The sequence below is a fragment of the Puntigrus tetrazona genome, chromosome 12 (genome assembly GCF_018831695.1).
Source record: "Puntigrus tetrazona isolate hp1 chromosome 12, ASM1883169v1, whole genome shotgun sequence".
NCBI classification, from domain to species: Eukaryota; Metazoa; Chordata; class Actinopteri; order Cypriniformes; family Cyprinidae; genus Puntigrus; species Puntigrus tetrazona.
In genome coordinates, this window is record NC_056710.1 from 1,869,976 (window position 1) to 1,890,042 (window position 20,067).

At 37.4% G+C, this 20,067-nt stretch overlaps 1 protein-coding gene across 2 annotated transcripts in view; it reads right to left on the minus strand.

The window, feature by feature from the left end:
- Positions 1–20,067, minus strand: part of ank3b (ankyrin 3b) — a 133,256-nt gene that overhangs the window by 55,893 nt on the left and 57,296 nt on the right. For both annotated transcript variants that reach the window (XM_043253621.1, XM_043253622.1), the window contains 9 exons: positions 10,708–10,809; positions 9,674–9,772; positions 9,152–9,250; positions 6,843–6,941; positions 4,780–4,965; positions 4,346–4,369; positions 2,276–2,374; positions 799–897; positions 195–293 (listed from right to left, as the gene is read on the minus strand). In XM_043253621.1, the coding sequence (XP_043109556.1) occupies positions 195–293; positions 799–897; positions 2,276–2,374; positions 4,346–4,369; positions 4,780–4,965; positions 6,843–6,941; positions 9,152–9,250; positions 9,674–9,772; positions 10,708–10,809 (906 nt within the window). The remainder of the gene's footprint in view (positions 1–194; positions 294–798; positions 898–2,275; positions 2,375–4,345; positions 4,370–4,779; positions 4,966–6,842; positions 6,942–9,151; positions 9,251–9,673; positions 9,773–10,707; positions 10,810–20,067) is intronic.

The window sequence follows — 20,067 nt, forward strand, 5'->3', positions numbered from 1 at the left end:
TCTTACTCTTTGGTACATACAATTACTGTTTACTTTATAGTCCAAAAAGAGTAGCATAAACATTCTTCAAACTATCTACTTTGGTGTTTCACAATAGAGGTTTGGAACAACATGACCATAAGAAAGAATATGCATTTTCTGAATAAGCATTTTCTGACAGGCTATGCATTTATGTGCAAAACACCATATCTAACCTTTGTCTTAGAGAGGATGGGTGCTCCACGATCAAGTAACATCTCAACTACTTGCTCATGACCGCTCCTCGCTCCACAATGTAAAGGTGTCAGGCCGTCCTGTAGATTTGAAAACAAGCACGCATATATATTACACACTGCCCCACCAACAGGTGCCACAATCTACAAGCATCAGCCATCATTAACATTACAGTCCTTCCCATGTGACATGTGACAATATGTCAAATACACAATGAAAGACAGCATTCTTCTACTGGAGAATGAGAAATGGGCAACATCTGTATGCAATTTCTCTTCGACGGTGGTGCCAAACACATGTAACCTGAGGGCTGCGGTTGTTATCATTTATTAGAATCAAACAGCACGTATCCCTGAATTATCCCATTCAGATAAATTGTCTTTTCATCTTGAAAAGCAGCTGAAAATGGCCACAAATAAACAGCATTTCTCTGAATCTTAATATGCAATTTGTTTTATTATATAGAATATACACATGTGAAATAAATGCAGTGGGGAAAACCATGCGCTCACTTCCTCTGACGAGTTAAATATAGAGCTGTAAAAGAAAGACGGTCTGTGTGGTTTGACTGCTTGCGGCACTGACCTTGGTTTTGGCGTCGATTCGGGCTCCTCTCTCCAGCAGCAGCCTGACCATGTTGGCATTTCCTCTTTTCGATGCCACATGGAGAGGTGTGATGTCATTCTGCCACAACAAAAAGATAAAACTAATATTTAGGTTTATTACATGTATAGACATACAGAACTATATTGGTGACTGTATTAGATCTGACAAATCTGATATGATACAAATAATTAATTTTTTTCAGAAAAACTATTTTTCAAGGAAGACTTTCCATTATTATTTTATTTAATAAATGCACATTTTCCATTAAACATCACATGAACATGTTTATTAGTCAGAAAACAGGATTTTTCCATTAAAATGTTTTAAGGGAAAATGGACTGTGTTATTTATTTTGTATTTAATTATTATTTTGTATTTAATTATTGTGTGTTTTTCACTTTTAGTAATTTTACTCCATGTAAACTAAACTAATGCTGCTACAAATGTCAAAAACACAATGGCTTATTACTTTAATGTCAGCTAATGTTATGTACATAAAACTGTTGAAATGAAAACTTAATTTTCATTGTAAATGTTCATTATTCACTGAAAATGAAGTCAATCACAGGAAGTAAAAAACAAACTAGTAATCTGCAGACAATTCTACAGTAAACCTTACCAATCAAGAGCATCTATTAATGTTTTAACAGAGATTGTTTTATTTTGCTACTGTATATTTCTTAATAAAAAAAAAATATGCCCATGGCAACCATACATACATTAATACAGTATTCAATAATACTGTCTATAGCTGCAGAGGCACAAATGAATTGCACAGCGTCATACTGTAGTCACTGTAGTATTGGGCTACACCACCCTCTAGTGATAGCTTACAAAATCTGTAATTTACTATGACAAACTGCTTAGCATTTTAAAAAGATAGTTGACACTAAGCTGAGACTGAATATTTAAATACACAATACTGGACTCTTTGACACGGAAAGATGTAGTATATTCCACAACAAGGAGTCAGATCTATAGGATCAATCGTCAGGGTCAAAGAGCTGCTGAGACACTGGGAAACACTAGGTCTAAACCAGTGAAGGGGAAATCTGTGTATGCAGTGCCAAAATGGTGTCTGGATCAGGCGTTGTATCTTTTCATCTTTATTACTCTGAGACCAAGGACTGTCATTTGTTTGGCTGGGACGCTGCACTGATTGTATCATGCTTGTCAGTGTGCAAAGCATTCCAGATCCAAGTATGTGAGAGTTTCTTAAAAAAAGGATACTACTCATTATTTATATGTGAGAAATTTTCATTAAATGTTGGGTAAATATGCACAATCCTTTTTGGGGCGATTTCAGTCCATGTTTTAAATATTGTATGACGTGAAATGGTTTTACTCAAGGACAAAAACCACATTTAGAGCATGACCCTGTTCTGACCCCAGTGTAGTTTATTACACCGTGCACTTCACTATTACAGAATCTTTCAGCAGGAGTTCATGTCCTTACCCTTGCCTTGAAGTCTACGGCAGCCCCTCGGTTCAGAAGCAGCGTCGCTACATTGATATTACCGTAATGAGCCGCAATGTGGAGAGGGGTGAAGCCACTCTAGAGAGGGACAGAGAGAAATAGAGTGCAGGGGTCAAAATGTCACATACAGAACTCTGAAGGCCCTGACCCCAAGTCACCTGACCTGACCTCATCCTCTACATATAAAAAAGACGACACCAGGCCAGGCGTACTGCAGTAAATCAGTAAAACAGATGACCTTAGCGCAACACTGAGAGAAGACACATCCTTCACTTGATCCCTCGCAGATTGTAAATTCAATCTGGCTGATTAATTCTTTTGCTTTGGTCTGGACAGTAATCTTTAATGTTTAATCTAATACTTAAGCTCTCCGTCGATGTGGTTGCAATAGAAGGGAGGATTTTTTCATTTCAAAGGATGTGCTTTCCTCATATATACAAAGCCTTTATAACAGCAACCTTCAGCCCAAATTTTAATTGACATTTAGATACGAAGCTTTAGTGGAGGTGAACCCATGATGTTAATGTGTGCAAACATGCATACAGTGCACTGCATTTAACAATGTGCTTCTAAAACATCTAAAATCTAAAGGTTTCTCTGACTACAATCACATTTGAATATTTCCTTTATACAGTAACCAATAGCTTCAATAGTCATTAAGCCACTGCAAATTTGACAGAGCAGTTGAGCTGTAGACGAAATATCAAACTATTATTCTCAGTTTTGTAAGTGGTTAATACTGTATTTAAGTTAATATCATGCAGTGCAAATTGGAGTTGTTAAGTTGCAGGAGAGCTGGAAGAAATCTGGAAGCCATGCTGACTGTGAAGAGAAGAGAAGAGAAGAGAAGAGAAGAGAAGAGAAGAGAAGAGAAGAGAAGAGAAGAGAAGAGAAGAGAAGAGAAGAGAAGAGAAGAGAAGAGAAGAGAAGAGAAGAGACAAGAAGTTGAAGTATAAAAGAAGTAGACCAGAGGACAAGTAGAGAAAACAAAGCGAGAAGGACAAAATGAGAAGTAATAAAAGTATTAAATGAGAGGACATGAGACAGGAAAAGAAAAGAAGAAATGAAACAGTAAAGCATGACGTCACAAGAGAAGAGATGAATATAGGTGTAAATCAGAGCAAAAGAGAAACGATTAGACCATCCAGATAAGAATAAGCGATAAAACAACAAAATGAAATCAAAATGAAGGAACTAATAAAGAAAACAAAGAAATAAAACAAGAAGAGACAAAACAAGAAGAGAGTAGAGGAGAAAAGAAATGAAGAGATAAAAGTAGAAGAGAAGAGAAGGTCAGTAGCTCTTTCTGCTGACACCTGCTAGGGGGGTAATGTCATGCATGAGACAGGACGAATACTCTGCAGCTGAGGAGTCTGATTCTATGCTTCAGGACAGTACTAGATGTCTGGGCTTTGGTCTAAAAGAGCATTTAGATTTATATGTGAAAGGAATTTAAGTATAAAGCAAATTCTGACATTTAAAATTCAAGCTGGTTTTACCACGAGGGCAGACTATTCTGATCACCAGAATATGTTGTGTTTTCGGGATATTTGTGTGCAAGATGATTTGCTACGCTAACCACTAAGACTTGATTAGTTTTATTAGGTACTTTAAGGAAACAGCATGCCTGTATGGTCCATCATCTGGACCAGAACCAAACCGACACAAGCGAGTTGGAACACAAGACATTTGGGGCCCAACTATCCCAGTTTATTATACAAAAACAGCCAGCGGGCCAATGGTAGGTGACTTCTTGAGCAGAACTATCTGTGCAACCAAATGTCGGAAAACCTACAATCATAATCTTACAATTCCACTCCGGTACAGAAATTACACAAACAATACAAAAAACTCTCTCAGCTGCAGACCTCGACCGGTTAAACAAGTATTTCCTCTCCATGCTAGTTTTCCGCTGGCCGTTAGTAAAAGAAGCGCCAATTTACTGAGACAAAAAAGCAATGAGCAGGGGCAGGAGGGGATAGGGCGGCAGCCACAGCAGCAGCGTGATGTGGACGCTTTGTGAGGTGTGTAACATTTGTACATGTATACCTCTGTCGTTCTATTCACCATCATCTAGAAGGACCACCAGAGCGGGAGGAGAAAGAATGGTCTTATTAGTGTTCACAAAGTCACAATGGGAGCATCAAGCTGTACGGTGGCTACATCGTGAGGGAGAGCGACAAACCACACATCACACGACACCACAAGGGCTTAACTGGATGGTGCATTTACTAGTTGCCTACGGTTTAACTCTTTGGTATTTGCTTTAAACTGGCGTGTGATTGAAGATGATGCTTTAAGTAAATTTACAATGAGCATCTCCCATCATGCATCATTGAATTAGAGCCACCACAAAGTCTGTTTAGATGTATATTGCGTTAATTCCAAAATACAGTAATTATCCGATGTGTTTGAATGGAAAGCACCATCAAGTTCTAGATGTAAACTAATGGAAAGACTTGACTGTATATTGGTGGAGGTACCTTGGATTCGACATCTGCATTGTGGTCGTTCTGCAGGAGCAGCGCCGCTGCTTTGGTGTCATCTTTACGAGCGGCAATATGCAGGGCAGGTAGCCGCACCTTTCCCTTGGTGTCATTCTCCAGGAGCAGAGACACCACCTGATCATGACCCTGCTGGAGAGCTACGGCCAGTGGAGTAAAACCATCCTACAAGCACACAACACAAGAATCCTTGAGTATTTCAAAGAGATGTAAACTAAACTACAGAGGTAAAACTACAGAATTCATCTGTGGTGGCAACATTCAAGTGTTTGTATCGATTGTGATTTAGCATTAGCTTCTACAGGGATGAGCAACTCTGGCCCTTTGAACGATCCACTTCCCTGCAGAGTTTTGCTGTTCAAACCTAATCAAGCACACCTGAACAAGATATTCAGTGTCTTTAGGATTATTTGAAAAGTACAGTCAGGTGAGTTTTGCCAGTGCTAAACTCTGTAAGAAACTAGATCTCGAAAGCCAAACTTTCCCAGTCCTGCTCTTTAAAGTCAGGTGTGTCCAATCCTGGTGCCGGAGGGTCAGTATGCTGCAGAGATTAGTTCCTGTCCTCAACCACCTAATCAATATCTTCTGATGTACTAAAACCTGTCAAGGATGTGTGTTTGAGCAGGTTGGAGATAAACTCTGCAGGACATTGGCCCCCAGATGCAGGACTGGACACCCTGTTCTAACATGGATGAATTTAATATTATATAAGTATACACATAGTTTCCTAGAGCAGATGCAAAGGTCTATATCAATATCATTAATTTAAAGGGTTAGTTTGCCCAAAAAATGAAAATGTTGTCATTCATAGCTCACCCTCACAAATGAAGATATTTTTGATGAAACTGGAAAGCCATCTGACTCCTCTCAGATTTCATCAAAAATATCTTAATTTCTGTTCCGAATATGAACAAAGGTCTTGATGAGTAATTAATGACAGAGTTTTCATTTTCATGGTAAATTAACCTTTTAACTACAGCAGGGGTGTCTAATTCTGCTTCTGAATGACCAGTATCATGCAGAGTCTAGCTCAAACACACAACACACTCAAACACAGCTAATCAACATTGTCAGGAATGCTAGAAAAGTCCAAGCAAGTATGTTTGGGCCGGTAGGATGTGACGGGACAGCTGGTTTTAATGTGGATGAATCTGATGGTTTGAAGTGTAAACATGGTTAGCTGTGACCACCATACTAGAGCGTAACTAGCTATATCAAGATCACTGAGAGTAAAAAGTCCTTCAACATGAGTCTATAATACTGTTTCTAGAAGGTAACTCTCCTTTCATTGTCAACACACTTGGAAGTTTCTAGTAATCCTGAAGACCTTGATGAGTGTGTTTTGGTGTGATTAATAAGGACTAGATTTAGAGTCTGCTGGAATATTGTATTCCAGGAGCAGGATTGGAAACCCCTGTTCTACAAGATGTACATCCAAAAAATATGTCATCATAAATGCTCGTCATCTCTAAATAAAAAGACAACATGTATACAAGAATTTAACAAAAACATTGAATATGTGAATATACCATATGAGTGTATCAGCACACTTCCAGTTAATGACAGAACGTTTAAAAAGCAAAAACTTTGATAATTATCAGAGAATGGCTTGACATCAAAATGCTGTAATGCATGTAACCTTTTACGGTTTAATTTTGAATTTCAAACAGACCTTCATTCTCACCAACATGGATCATTAACATGCAAACAGCTCTTCAAACACTGAAGTGTTCTCCAGTGCATAATCACTGTCTGAGAGACACGAGGGCCTGGTACATTCTCAAGGACAGTGACGTCTGGCACCCTGCTCTGTCATGCTCCCACCCACACACACACACACCACACACACTCCAAGCCAGGCATTCAATACCCTTACTGCGCAACTAGTGCTTGCCTGCTGCCTTCAAAAGGACAGCAAGGTCACTGGGTATTCTGAGCAGGCTTTTGTACATATCATTGCTAGAAATACATTGTTTCAGAAGGCTGTTGGGAATTGCAGTGAGGTAAATGATGGATGGTGAGGAAGAGAAGGTTATGCTCACCTCTGTGGCAATGCTCTGACTGGATCCGTTATCCAGCAGGAATTTGACAACGTCCAGGTGGTTTTCCTGGGCAGCCATGTAGAGTGGTGTGAAGCCATTCTGTATCAGAAACATAAATTATAAGAAATGCGTTTCATTCATATTCTCTTTCACTTTACTGAGCGACTAAACAGTCATATACTGCACATCCCAGGCTTTTCTGTGACTTGAATGCAAGATTACATTAGATTAGATCACAGTATGCCTCTGACACACATTAGCACCATCGGCAGGATCATCATACTGCAGTAAAGCTGATCTTTTTTGAAATACCTATAAATTTCAAACATACAGTATGTCTTTTCATTAGAATTTAACAACTACTTTTTCATTCATGAGTGTGAACTGAATTGGTCATGCCCACAGGAATTTGAACTGAAGTTTCAAGTAATGAAAGTAGAGGAAATATTTTGAATATTTGTCCATTTTCAAGTTCAATATTAAACAAACCAATAAACACTGCAATTTTCAACTACTACAAATAAATAATGACCTCAATCATTGAGGCAATCTGGGAAATTACAGTAAGCCTTTTGCCTGCACAGTCCACAAATCAAAAGTTAATTTATAAAATATATATGTCTTAGTTAGCTTAGCTTAATCACTTTAGTAGCAGTCAATGCTACTGTATAATAACATACATTTTCACTTTGTTATGTTTATAATACGCATGATAAATAGTGTTTTAAGTAGTTGGTGATCTTAAATGAGCAGTAAACCAGAAGTTAGCTATGATTAGCTAGCTCTTAGTAGTTATTTTTTTACTTCTCTCATAAGTGGTTGCGAGAGTAACGAAAGCTCAAATTCTGTGTTAATCTGTATAGTTTTTTGTTATGCAAACACAAATTTAGTCTGAGTCTGGGTTTCAGCACTAACATACAGTACCACAGATGAAATGAGTCAGCTATAAAAGTAGCTAGCTAGCTAATATTGACAAACATGGGGTACACATAGTGTAAATCATTTTTTATACTACAGTGCAAAAAGAACAACCTTTAAAAATACACTCTTCCAGCAATCCCCTGTAGGAACCTTTTTTTCAAACATATAACAATTTGCAATCAGCCTCCTCATTTACCAAGCGAGTGTCTCTATTTTAGGCACTGCAGTGTGAGAAAGAAGAACCAGGCTGCACTTGTGATAAGTTCTGGAGATAAAACATAGTCTGTCTCTAGTCTCCCGCACACGTGTGTTTAATTTTGGACTCCCCAAGGACTGTTTCGGTGACAAGGCAAAAACGCATGCACTACTACAACTATCGACCATACCAGCTCCCAAATCCCAACAGGTTCTTCTCAAAATGGAGACACAAGTAGGTTATATGTAATGCAGCGCTTCAAAATTCTTTAAGAGCTGTTTGAGGACGAAACTGAGAGCTGCAATGCAACTGGAGCAACTCACATTCTCTGGGGTCAGAACAATGGATTTTATGATAAGCTGACTTTTATGGTTGGTCAATCGCTGTCATGACAGAGCAACAGAGTCTTTTGAGGAGAATTTTGCTGAAGACGTTCTATTGTGTAACTGTATAAGTAGCTACCTGTACAGTAACACATCCGGGAGGTTAATAAGGGGTAGGCTATAAAGCAACCAATGTATATATCTATATATCAAAATCTGCCGAGAAATTTCAATTTGCTAACTATTTTTATTTTTATTTGCTTACTTTAAATTATGAGCAGGTTTTAGCTTGGCAAGCTACTGTACAGTCAAAGTAACAAAATCAAAGTAGCTTCACAAATGCTAGGTTCAATGGCTTACTTGTGCAGGGTGCATTTTTATATTAATAGTATGTTTAAGTCCTGATATTCATATTTATGAGTTGGAACTAGAAAATGAACTGTAAAATTGGAAATTCGATTTCACAAGGGTTTTTTTTTTTGGATTGTTTAAAACTAAATATTTCTTTTAAACTGTACTTCTACAAATGTTAAAACGCATCAGTTTGTTTTTGTTTTCATGTTTTTATTTAATTCATGAATGTGCTGTAAACTGAACCGGTAATTGTACATTGCTACTGTATTTTGTGCATGCTACTTCTAAAAGGAAAAACACAATAATTTCATTCATTTCAGCATAAATGCTACATCTATAGCAACTAAGAAAACTGGGTTTTAAAGGAGGTTTCCAATTCATAATTATGGTTGCAATCATGTGTGTTCAAATTGTAAATACATACTTGTAAGTACATAAATACTATCTTTCTCACATGACTTCAATGCACCATAAGAATGGAAGTGTTTCACAATAAATAAAAAGGCTGACTATACCTGAGACTGGGCGTTGATATTTGCTCCATTGTTCACAAGTTCCTTGACAACATCCGCCTGTCCAGCTAGGGATGCTATATGCAGAGCTGTGTTGCCTTTCTGGAACCAGGAGAACACAAGAGAACAGTTTGATACTGTATACAGTGACCCGATGTTTTTTCACAGACCAGCTGTGTTTTGAAATGCTTCCTCCCTATTTCTGTCACCATTCTAGTACATAAATATCACTTTGAAGAATCCACTTTTCTTCAGAGTTTCTAAAACCTCTACAGACATCCTCCTCTAGAAGATCCTCAGCATGAAATAGATCCAGCTCTTGGTAGAGGCTCAAAGTCAACCTGAACATCAAGCAACGATGACTTTGAAGACTTGCTGATGCAGCAAAGTCCTGCCTATGAAGTCATGCACAGCTGAGTAACACACTTTTCATCTTTAATTCATATGCTCAGCCATCTATACTAGTGCAAATAGTGCCTTTATAGTGGTGTGTTATAATATCTGATCCGACGAGAGGGGTCTTACCTTTGTTGCGGCATCCACAGCGGCACCAAGTTTAATGAGCTCAGACACAACCTCCACGTGGCCTTCTTTAGATGCCAGATGAAGAGCGTTCAACCCATTCTGTACCCAGAGAAACAGATGAATCATAAGAATATATTCATTAACTGCTTATTTACATTATTCGGGATCACAAATTGGCATATCAGAGACAGGCAATATTATTTAACAGTCTACATTACAAATTTTAAGTCTCAAGGGCTGTGGAAGTCTCACGTATGCTTACAAAGGCTGTATTTATGTGATCAAAAATACTATTTAAAATAACTATTTTCTATTTTAATATATTTAAAAAACGTGGAGGGCATGTTACCTACTAAAAAAGTAATTAGAAATAGTTACTAGTTACTTCTCACAAACAGTAACTCATAGTTAACTATATATTATAAAAATAACTAATACCAGGGAAAGTGACTATGCAAATATGTCAAATACACTTAAAATAATCAATTATTATTTATCAGTTAGTAAACTCTCTATAGTCAACTTGGGAACAGAATCGCCTTAGTATTTTTAATAGCATTATAATATGATATTGTGCTAATTTAGCATTATAAGATGATAGAACTTTAGTAATTACAATAACCATAAAACTGGTGGTGGTGCTTAAAATAATAAAAAAAATAACACTGTTAGTAACGCTGTTTATTTATAATGCCCTCATTCACAAAACTGTTTAAAAATGCAAAGCTGCAGTTTTCATTATCACACGATCTTCGGAAATCATTCTAAAATGCTATTTTTGCCGATCAGTAAGCATCAATGTTGAAAACAGATATGCTGTTTTTCATATGTGATATATTTATTTGAATTTTAAATATTTTGTAACATTATATATTTCTTTATTGACTATGTTTATCCAATCAATGCACCCTTTTTGAACAGAAAGAAAAAATTGATTTCCTTTAAGGCACATTTTATTGACCCCATCCTTTAGAATAGTAGTATGTAGCATACACAAGTTAAACGCTAATTTTACAAAATAAAAGATGTATAACCTGGTTGCAAATGTTGATGTCCACACCAGTCTTTATATAATCGAGGGCCTTCTCAAGGTTCCCAGCTCGGGCCGCTCTGAGGTAACTGGCATTACTGTCAGTCTGAAAGAGAAAGAAGTAACGATCAGATTTTCCTCTTCACAACCCCTGACTGATCGATAGGAAAAAAATAACACCATGAGCCGATGCTTTTAATTATAAAGAGAGAGAAGGAAGTCCATAAAAAGAAGAGCTAACGAAATTCAACCTATAGCAAAAAACAAAAACAGAAAAGAAGGAAATGAAGCATATTATTTATGGACATGGCAACCACATAGCGACAAGCAGACAAAGACAAGCACCATTTTTTTTTTCTTTGTTGCCCAAAAGTATTAAATGCTTTGATAACTGAAGTGCAGCTGAGATCTGCAAACAAACAGCTGATTGTGCAGCAGGTCATTGCCAAAAATCCCTCTGCCTCTCCTATGTCTGATAATGGGCTAGCTGATATTTGCAATAACAGAAGCACAAATAAACAGTAATTCTGTGGATAAACCGGCTTTTGTTATGTAAAACAGGGCCTGAGAAACAGCAAGGAAATGTCACAGCTCTAAGAGCGGGATTCCAGAGGCATTCACACGGGAAGTCATCAGCATGAGGAGCAGTAATGGATGCTTTCATCCTGTCAGAGTAAAGACGTCACACACCTGACTAAGCGTACTGGAATTACATGAGTGTGCTGGTCTTTTCCATCCTTCTCATCATTTTTTCCATTTGGAAAAGTGGTTTTGCAGGTGCATTTGCTCACAAAGAATATAAACATCGCATTTTCCAAAATTCAAGTCATTTCTAAAAACGTGCTGCGACTTCTATTCCGCAGCCATTTATATGACGCAATTAATTACACGATTGAGAAAGGTACATGAGTTTAAGGTTATTTATGCATTTTCAAATTCCAAATTTCAAATTCCAATAGTTTTTTTTAAACAGGGGTTTAGACGAAATGTTATTTATAGCGACTGTCACTATAATTGGTTTGTTATATGCTCAAATTTTCCATTCATGCTCCGTTTTAAAAACCGAACTAAAGTGGGTAGTTCATAAATGCACAAAAAAATACATTCAGAAAGAAATTGAAAACATTTTTTGGATGATGCATGAGTTTTTGTGTGATTCTAATAAAAACATGATAGTATTTAATGTTTTTTCACGTGCATGGTGGCCCTGTGTCATAATATATAAATAAATAAAAACAAATCCACGCCCTCCGCTAAAATCCAGCTCTATATTATAAACATGTAACGAAGAAAATTGAAGCTTCTAGTATGTGATCATCTAGCCGCATGCTAATTCCATCACTAGGTGTCAGCTGTAATGAAATAGATGTCAACAGCTGTCCATCCTCGTTTAATGCCAGACATACTCCTCATCTGTCTATGCATTTCTATTTTAACAGGTCTCAGTGCATGGAAGCGCTAAAACATTAGTATTCTAAAGATATGAATGAAGTAAAACCAAAACAGGAAACGATTCAACACAGGGTCATTGCAGCTCTGATACATGACATTAATAAGCATGTAATAACTAGATCAGAGAATAAGGAGTGGTCTGGGCCAGTTCAGAGTCCGGATATTCATACACTGTCAGAGAGAAAGAGAGAGAGAGAGAGAGAGAGAGAGAGAGAGAGAGAGAGAGAGAGAGAGAGAGAGAGAGAGAGAGGGTGTGTCTGCTGTTGCTGCAGTGCTGTAGTCCTGACACACCCCGACACACACATGAACACATGCCGTCTGCATCACAATCCAGTCATGACACACTTTAACATGTATGATTTACGTAACTAAACCCGGGGATCATTTTTCATAACATTTTATATTGATACTCCTACTTAAATACTTCAAACAGTTTCCATACAGTTTGTTAAAATAGAATCAAAAAAGGATTAACCATAAAAATAAGTACGCTTGCAGAATGTCTGCATTCGAGGCATTTATAATATTTAATCAAATGTTTATCGTAGTATTTTTTTTATACTGCAAACAATACCGTTTCTCATGAACCGATGATACTTTCCATCCATTATGACACAACGTCAGTTATTCTGGCAATCTGTGTTTTCTATGGTATGCATGGTAGGGGGCACTGTTACAAATTTTTTGAAACAGTATAGCACCCCCTGATCCAAAAACAAGTGAAATAGAAGACCTGCGTGAACCAGATAGAGGTTGTTTACTCTCAAGTAAGGTATCACGATCACCAAACAGGCTGCAGCACATAAATCAAAACCGTTGATAGACCCTGATCTTTAATGATTTGATGCTTCTGAATCTAATGTGTGATGAAGTCGTTGTGTTGATAAAAAAAGAAGTCCGGCATAGCAACACAGAAACAGTGGCTTAAACGATGGTGTAAAGTTTGGGGCGTGGCCATCTGTTAGTTTAACCAATAGCAGGTAAGGGGAGCTTTCAAGAAATCGGTTCGAAACAGTCATTATTTTTAACATTTCGTTTGGTGATGCTACTGGTGTAGAATTTACGCAGTTCGCCTTTAAATAAATGAGTGTGTATATCTTTGAAAAGCACCCAAACAAACTATAAATAAGGCTGTAAATATTTCACTCGGGTTAATTAGTAATCATTTCATACACTTTCGGTATTTCATGTCTTCTATCAATATCAGTTCCTGGCTTCTGTCTAGCATGTAGAAATGTTATCCTCTGTCTGTGTAATGTGGGCTCAACCTCTGCAGTGTGTGGGAGTTTCCTTTGAACATCTCTCTCTGTCTGTCTGCCTCCCTCTCTCTCTCTCTCTCTCTCTCTCTCTCTCTCTCTCTCTCTCTCTTTCTCTCTCGCTGTATGAATTCGTTCTGTAAAGGCCTCAATAAAACCTGCATGAAGTCTTATTCTTTTTTTCTTCAATGTAAATTGAATAATTGATATATTTGTAATAACTAAGCAGTCATTATAAAATGAAGCGCCATCATAAACATTCTAAATAATGTTTTTTTTTTTCGCCATTAAATTAAAAATGTGCCATTAAATTAAAAATGTGCCATTAAAATGTTGCTAACACTCCACAAAAAGATTCCATTTGTTTTTGTATTTTTTATTTACATTTATTTTAATTTGTTCATTTAATTTAATTTATTTTAATTTTTAATGCATTTTTTGGTTTTTGGTTAAACAACGAAATACAGCAAATGCAACAAAATGCAGATGATCATTGTTTTTGTTCGTGGTATTTTCAGATAAAAGCTATCTTGCCTAGCACTAGCAACCGGAGACATAACTGTTTTATCCGACACCAGCTCGGCCACGACTCATTGATTTAGCTGTGGGTGTCATGAAGCATTCCGTAGAGTATAAGTAAAACTCAATACACAATGATTAGTTCAATATCCTGGCAAGGAATGGCTATCACAGGCTCATGTATAGATTTAGAAAACGAGATATTTCTTAGAAAGAACATGGAACTCGATCGATGCATCACTACAAAGAAGCCACCTTCGTTTCTAAAGGACCAAAAGGTGAAAGGAACTTGAGAGGCTGAAACAAAAAGAAACAAGCTCTGTCCTGCCGCTGAGGTTGACAGACAGCTCAGATCATCAGAGCGAAGCAATGTCCCGTCCTGCAACCCAGCACCGAATGGATACGGGCTTTACCAGGGATGATCAACAGCCAGCATTAGCAGAAGCCAAGCACAAGCATTACAGGAACACACATGCTAACACACTCCTACAATGACAACAGTTAGAAGGGCTCAAATCTCTAATGCTAATTTACCAGTGTTATGATGCTCCTGCACAGCTATTTAACTGGCCGGTCAGGCAGCACTATTGCTTTTGAGAGAAGACCAGTGATTATAAATTGCAAGGTAAACAAAAAGTTTAAATGAAACAACCGCATAAGCAAAATTGCTGATCATTTGCAATACTATCAATTGCATGCATTTAGAAAATAGATAAGGTATATTGGCATTTCATTTTAAAGCAATTTAAAGATGTGAAACTGTTTAGTACTACATCAGAAAAAAAATAGTATGTTGTGGCAATGTGACTGATACTGATCCTATACTGTATTTAAATTATAATGTAATTATTAATATTATATTAAAGTGTCAATGACTGAATTACTGATGATTACAAATCATTTTAGAAAATAGATATCATTTTCATGTACACTTTAAGGTATTATTAAATCCGTAATAAAAGTCAAAATGTTGTGATAATGTAACACTGATGTTACAAAAATGAAAAAAATATATAATTAATATATATATTAGACATTTAAATTAATCTAATAATATAAATAATAATGAACTAAATCTAATAATAATTTTATCTATTAATAATTTAAATATATATATATATATATATATATATATATATATATATATATATATATATATATATATATATATATATATATATATATATATATATATATATATTATTATTATACGTTTGAATTAAGTTTTGGTTATTAAAATTATGTAATGTTAAACACATTTATCATATAATAGATTCATAGAAAAAAATATTTATGTTTTAAGGAATCTTTTGAATTGGTTTTCTGTGCAACGAGAATCTCCTACAGCATACACTAGCAAGAAATCACATTGTCTTCAGAAACTTTAAACGTCTATAATTATCAAAGCAAATCCACACATTTAAGCGATTAAAACCTTGAGAACTTGTCATCATACTAAATGTATTGAGATTATATAGAACATGTTGTTCTTTGAAACACCGGATTCATGGCAACCAGTATATAAGACTAGTACAAGCCATGATCTGTATGCAGCTGCCCACTTAATCCATATGACAAGCAAAACATGTAACAAAATTATTGGAGATTATGCCATTATCCAGTCAAGAATGTTTCCTTTGCAGCAACAAAAGAGTTAGATGAGTACATATACTGATTGTTTTACACACACACACACACACACACACACACACGTTGTTGTTTGTCTTTATAATGGGAGTTGACTGCAGGGAAGCGAGTTCTAAGCCACAGAGGAAAGCTGTCAATTGACAGTGCACACACACACACTATCGCAGCGCGCTCGGATAACATGCATGCATGAAGAGAGCTGAGTGTGTGATGTATCTGTCCTCATTCCTGACGCTCTTCAGTGTGGAGTGCAGATAGAGAAGGGCTGCAGAATGAAACGGCGTCCTGTGTCACGCTTTCTGATGATAAAGCGTTAGCACATTCAAATCTCATCAAGCATGGAGAATAAAAAAAAAAGGTGTAGGTGTTCACATCCCACCGCCCAAACAGAATCAGACCATCTTCTCTTAAAAAAGGGATTTATTCTTATTTATATGATACTGCATATTATATTGGCTTCTGAAGGGTTCAACTCTTTTGGTCCCGTTATTTGAGCGGGACATGGAGGCTGAAGGTCATTTTTCCCCTTAAGAGTATCTTGACGTTTCCTTAATGGTTGTGACTCTTTCAAATCAACTCTTACTGAAAAAAAACACATTGAACCAACTGAACCAGTGACTGGGTAGGCAAGTAGTATAGGCAGCTGCCAGTATTAGAAGGCCAGTATTCCACTCAGACCATGTTTGAGGTATTAAGCAGCTGTTGAGAACATTGTTGTACGCAGATGCACGGCTATAAGATGTGATTCCATGTTACATGATCCCGGGCAAATCCTTACTGTAAACGCGCGAAAGGAAATCCTCATACAGGCAAAACCGTGGGAGAGCAGCCTACAAAGTTAGCTCACGCTGACAACTGCAGAACAACAAAACAGAAAAACAACTGACAACTGTGAAAACACACGAGTGCCACGGAGTGGTGACAGACTAATGTTTGGGTATTTCGAAATTAAGGTGTTAGTGAGAATGACACGCAAAAGATTCCATTATAAAGAAAATGTTTTATATAAAAATCAAATAAAAATTTACCTTTTGTATTCCTGTTGAATTCATAGGCTTAAAAGCAAAGTTTATGTAATGACTCTACGGTGTCATTTGGTGTAACCATCAAGTAAAAACTAATAACCCATTTCATGTGTGCGTAAACATTTTTTAGTGATCTGAATTTCACTTTTTAAGTGATAATTATCATTTCATGCATGTTTTCCTACTTTATGTTTGGGTCTGCAGTTTGGTTGCACCTCATGACTGATTGATGTTTTAATATGAAGAAATACTGAAGCACAGTTTTGTGAAAATATAATATTTTACAGTAATGTGACCTGAGGAATTTTGTATTTACTGCACTTGCACTTGTTGCTAAAATATAATTTATATAAATTCTTGGAATTTTTATAATATAACAACATATGATCATATATTTTGTTTTTAATACAAAAAACATCTGCATCTGTCATTTAAACGCCCTTATCGGTCAACCACCACCAAAGAGAAACAGGTTAGTCAGTCGGAACCTGGTGCACAAGTCGATCCACTATCCAACAAACTGGACCACATAAAATTCAGCCTGTGCACTAAAATGACCCCAGCAGTAGGGCTCACAAGTTCAGATTCACATCAATCTAAATTAAAAGCTTGCAATCGAAAAATGCCCCACTGCCTTCCTGTTATACTGTCAGATGAAACTGGAGCCCTTTCGAGCAATGCACCACTACACATCAACCGTGCCTGGTAAACACCGCACTAACTGCACTCAGCCAAACCTCCCATCTCACTCACAAACCCCAAACAAAGATCAAACCCACCAGCTTCAGCCCTTTTGCACCGTTTCAAAGTGGAACTTACTGATTCTACATCTATCCCGTCCTCCATTGCAATGTTCTCCCTGCAGTATGCCGGTGATCAATGAGCTCGAGTTTGGAATCGGCCGCTCCAGAGGTGCATTAAAGCTGAAAGCACATGTCCTTGTTAACTTTGAGATACTGCGACTACGTAAAAACGAAGTTGGGACGCTCACGGATGCAGTCCAGAAGCATTACTGTACCCTACGTGCCGCACAAATCCACTTTATCATCAATTCGGATGCGGGACGTTAGCACTATTAGCCATTCCCAGCTGTCACCCTCTGCTTCAACCGGCTCCGCATACTTTCTCGGATGGGACGGCACTTACCATATTTGTAGGCACTAGTGGTCTCTCTCCTGGCTGAGTGTAATCATGATCTGGTGGACCGAAATAGCAGCGGGCCCCTCCGTGTGGCAGGCCTCCCCGACTGGAATCTGTCCTGCGCGAGTCTTATTGTCATCCTGCTTATCAGCTCTTTTTACGCACCCCCCTCCTGTCCCCTCCGCTGCACAAATACCCCGGCACAGGCGGCCAGATTCAGCACAACTCAACCCGCCGCTACTGTTAGGAGCCAGTCAGCCATGCTGGAGTACAGCAGCCCAGCTTAAGGGGGATTTGGGGGCATTTCCCCAGGTATTATGAGCGCTTGCGGTGTTGCCCTGATCCTGGCTCTGCCAATCAGCACCTCGGTGCCTCTGGACTAGACTGGACTAGTTTGCCCCTGTCTTTTATCTCTCTCTCTCTTGCTCGCGGTGCTCTGGGAGGTTGCAGCAGTCTCTGCCCGCATCAGCAACATTACACCACCAGCACCAGCCAACCCCCCTCGCCACACACACACACACACACACACACACACACATTCCTACCCTTGTGCCCTTCCAGTCACCCATCCCATTAATTAAATCAATGCCACCGACAGTAATTCACTGTGGAAATGTGAAAAAGCCTCATCTATTTGCAGTTTGAGATTAGATATTACATCACACTGTCAAAAAAGAAACATCTTTGAAGACGTAACTTATAGGGGAGCAAAAATTTAAAGTGTGCAATTTGCTCACAGGTAATGTCATAAAACTGAACGAATCCTTCGGCAAGCCCCGCCTTAAACGTTATTGACCAATCCCATCTTCGCAACTGTTGCTGCTATATTATCAGAAAAGCTTTTGCTGTTCAGTGTTATGCGATGCATCTGTGTGTTAGGATAGTTTAAAAAGCAGTTATTATTGCTGAGCAATTATTATTGCTGAGTCACAATGACTCAAGAATTAATTTAGATACCGATATGAATTTCAAAGCATTAGATACAAAATATCAAACCAAGCGGCATTCGAACAATATATTTATTGTTTATATTTTGGAAAATAACAAACTTTAGTGTGTTTTTTTGTTGTTGTTTATGTAATTCTCTGATACTTTTTTATGTAATGCACACACATTTAAACATTTTTCATTCTGGATTTTAAGTGTCCAAATATTTTTGGTTTTAAATGAAGTTATTAATTTACATTTATTAATGTACCATTTTCTTTCCGAGAGTGAATATCTGGAATCAGTAATTAAAATTAAAAAAAAACATGCATAAATAAATACATGTATTTAGTAAAGACACATGACACTGATCAAAAATGACAGTAAATATATTTAACATTATATTATAAACTAAGATTATTGGTTGAGTGAGTTGTTCCGGGTCAGGTGGACTGGATCTTCACGCAAATACAGCCATGTTTTGACAGATCCACAATGTTGCCACTTGGTGGTATTATATTTGTCTCTACAGTGTAAGCTTAAAAAGAGAAAGTATTTTCATAAAAAAACGAAACAAAATACATTTAAACAATCAGAAAAGCAAAATAAGTAATAAAAAGAGACCTGTCCTGATTGGTCAATAGCCCACAAACCAGAGACCAGTATCAAATCATCAAATCAATGGTCCACTCATGGTCATAGACAGATGCTCGTATTTATGTTTACTGAACACTGACCTCAAAAAACATGTGTTTACATACAGTGGGACGCAAGCTGAGGATCTATACGTCTCCTCGGTAGTGCAGTGTTGCCATAGCAACCCAACCCTCACTGCAGAGGGGACGTGTGCCCTGAAATGAAATTCGCCTTCACACAAACACAAGTCTTAGAAGACGTGATCTGCCACACTGGCTTATCTATATTGCTGTATACATGCAACCAATCATTTTTGACCACTAATAACATGAGTGTGAATACGAGTGTGTGTGGTTATGTGCACATCAACATTATATATCTTCTAATATTCATCTCTTACTCTCTTTCTCTTTGAAGAAGCACTTCTTGTCAAGACCTCTCCCTTTAAACTCCTTTAAACTTCCATTTAGACAATTAGTGGCCAATGTATAGAAAGAAGGCTTTATCAATCTGGCCAGTCAGCTGTCAGCCTAAGTAAGTACATTCTGTCCCCTAACACTAACACTTAAGAAGTTGAAATGAGCAGGAATTCAAACTCGAGATTAGGGGAATTCACATGGAATGAATTGCCCACTGATACCTGAACTATTTTGTCTGTTTTAGCACTAGCTCCAGTAAAAGAATTGGTAGATTCCTAAATAGAATATTTAGTATATATATATGTATATACACATACACACACAGGTATACATATATATATAT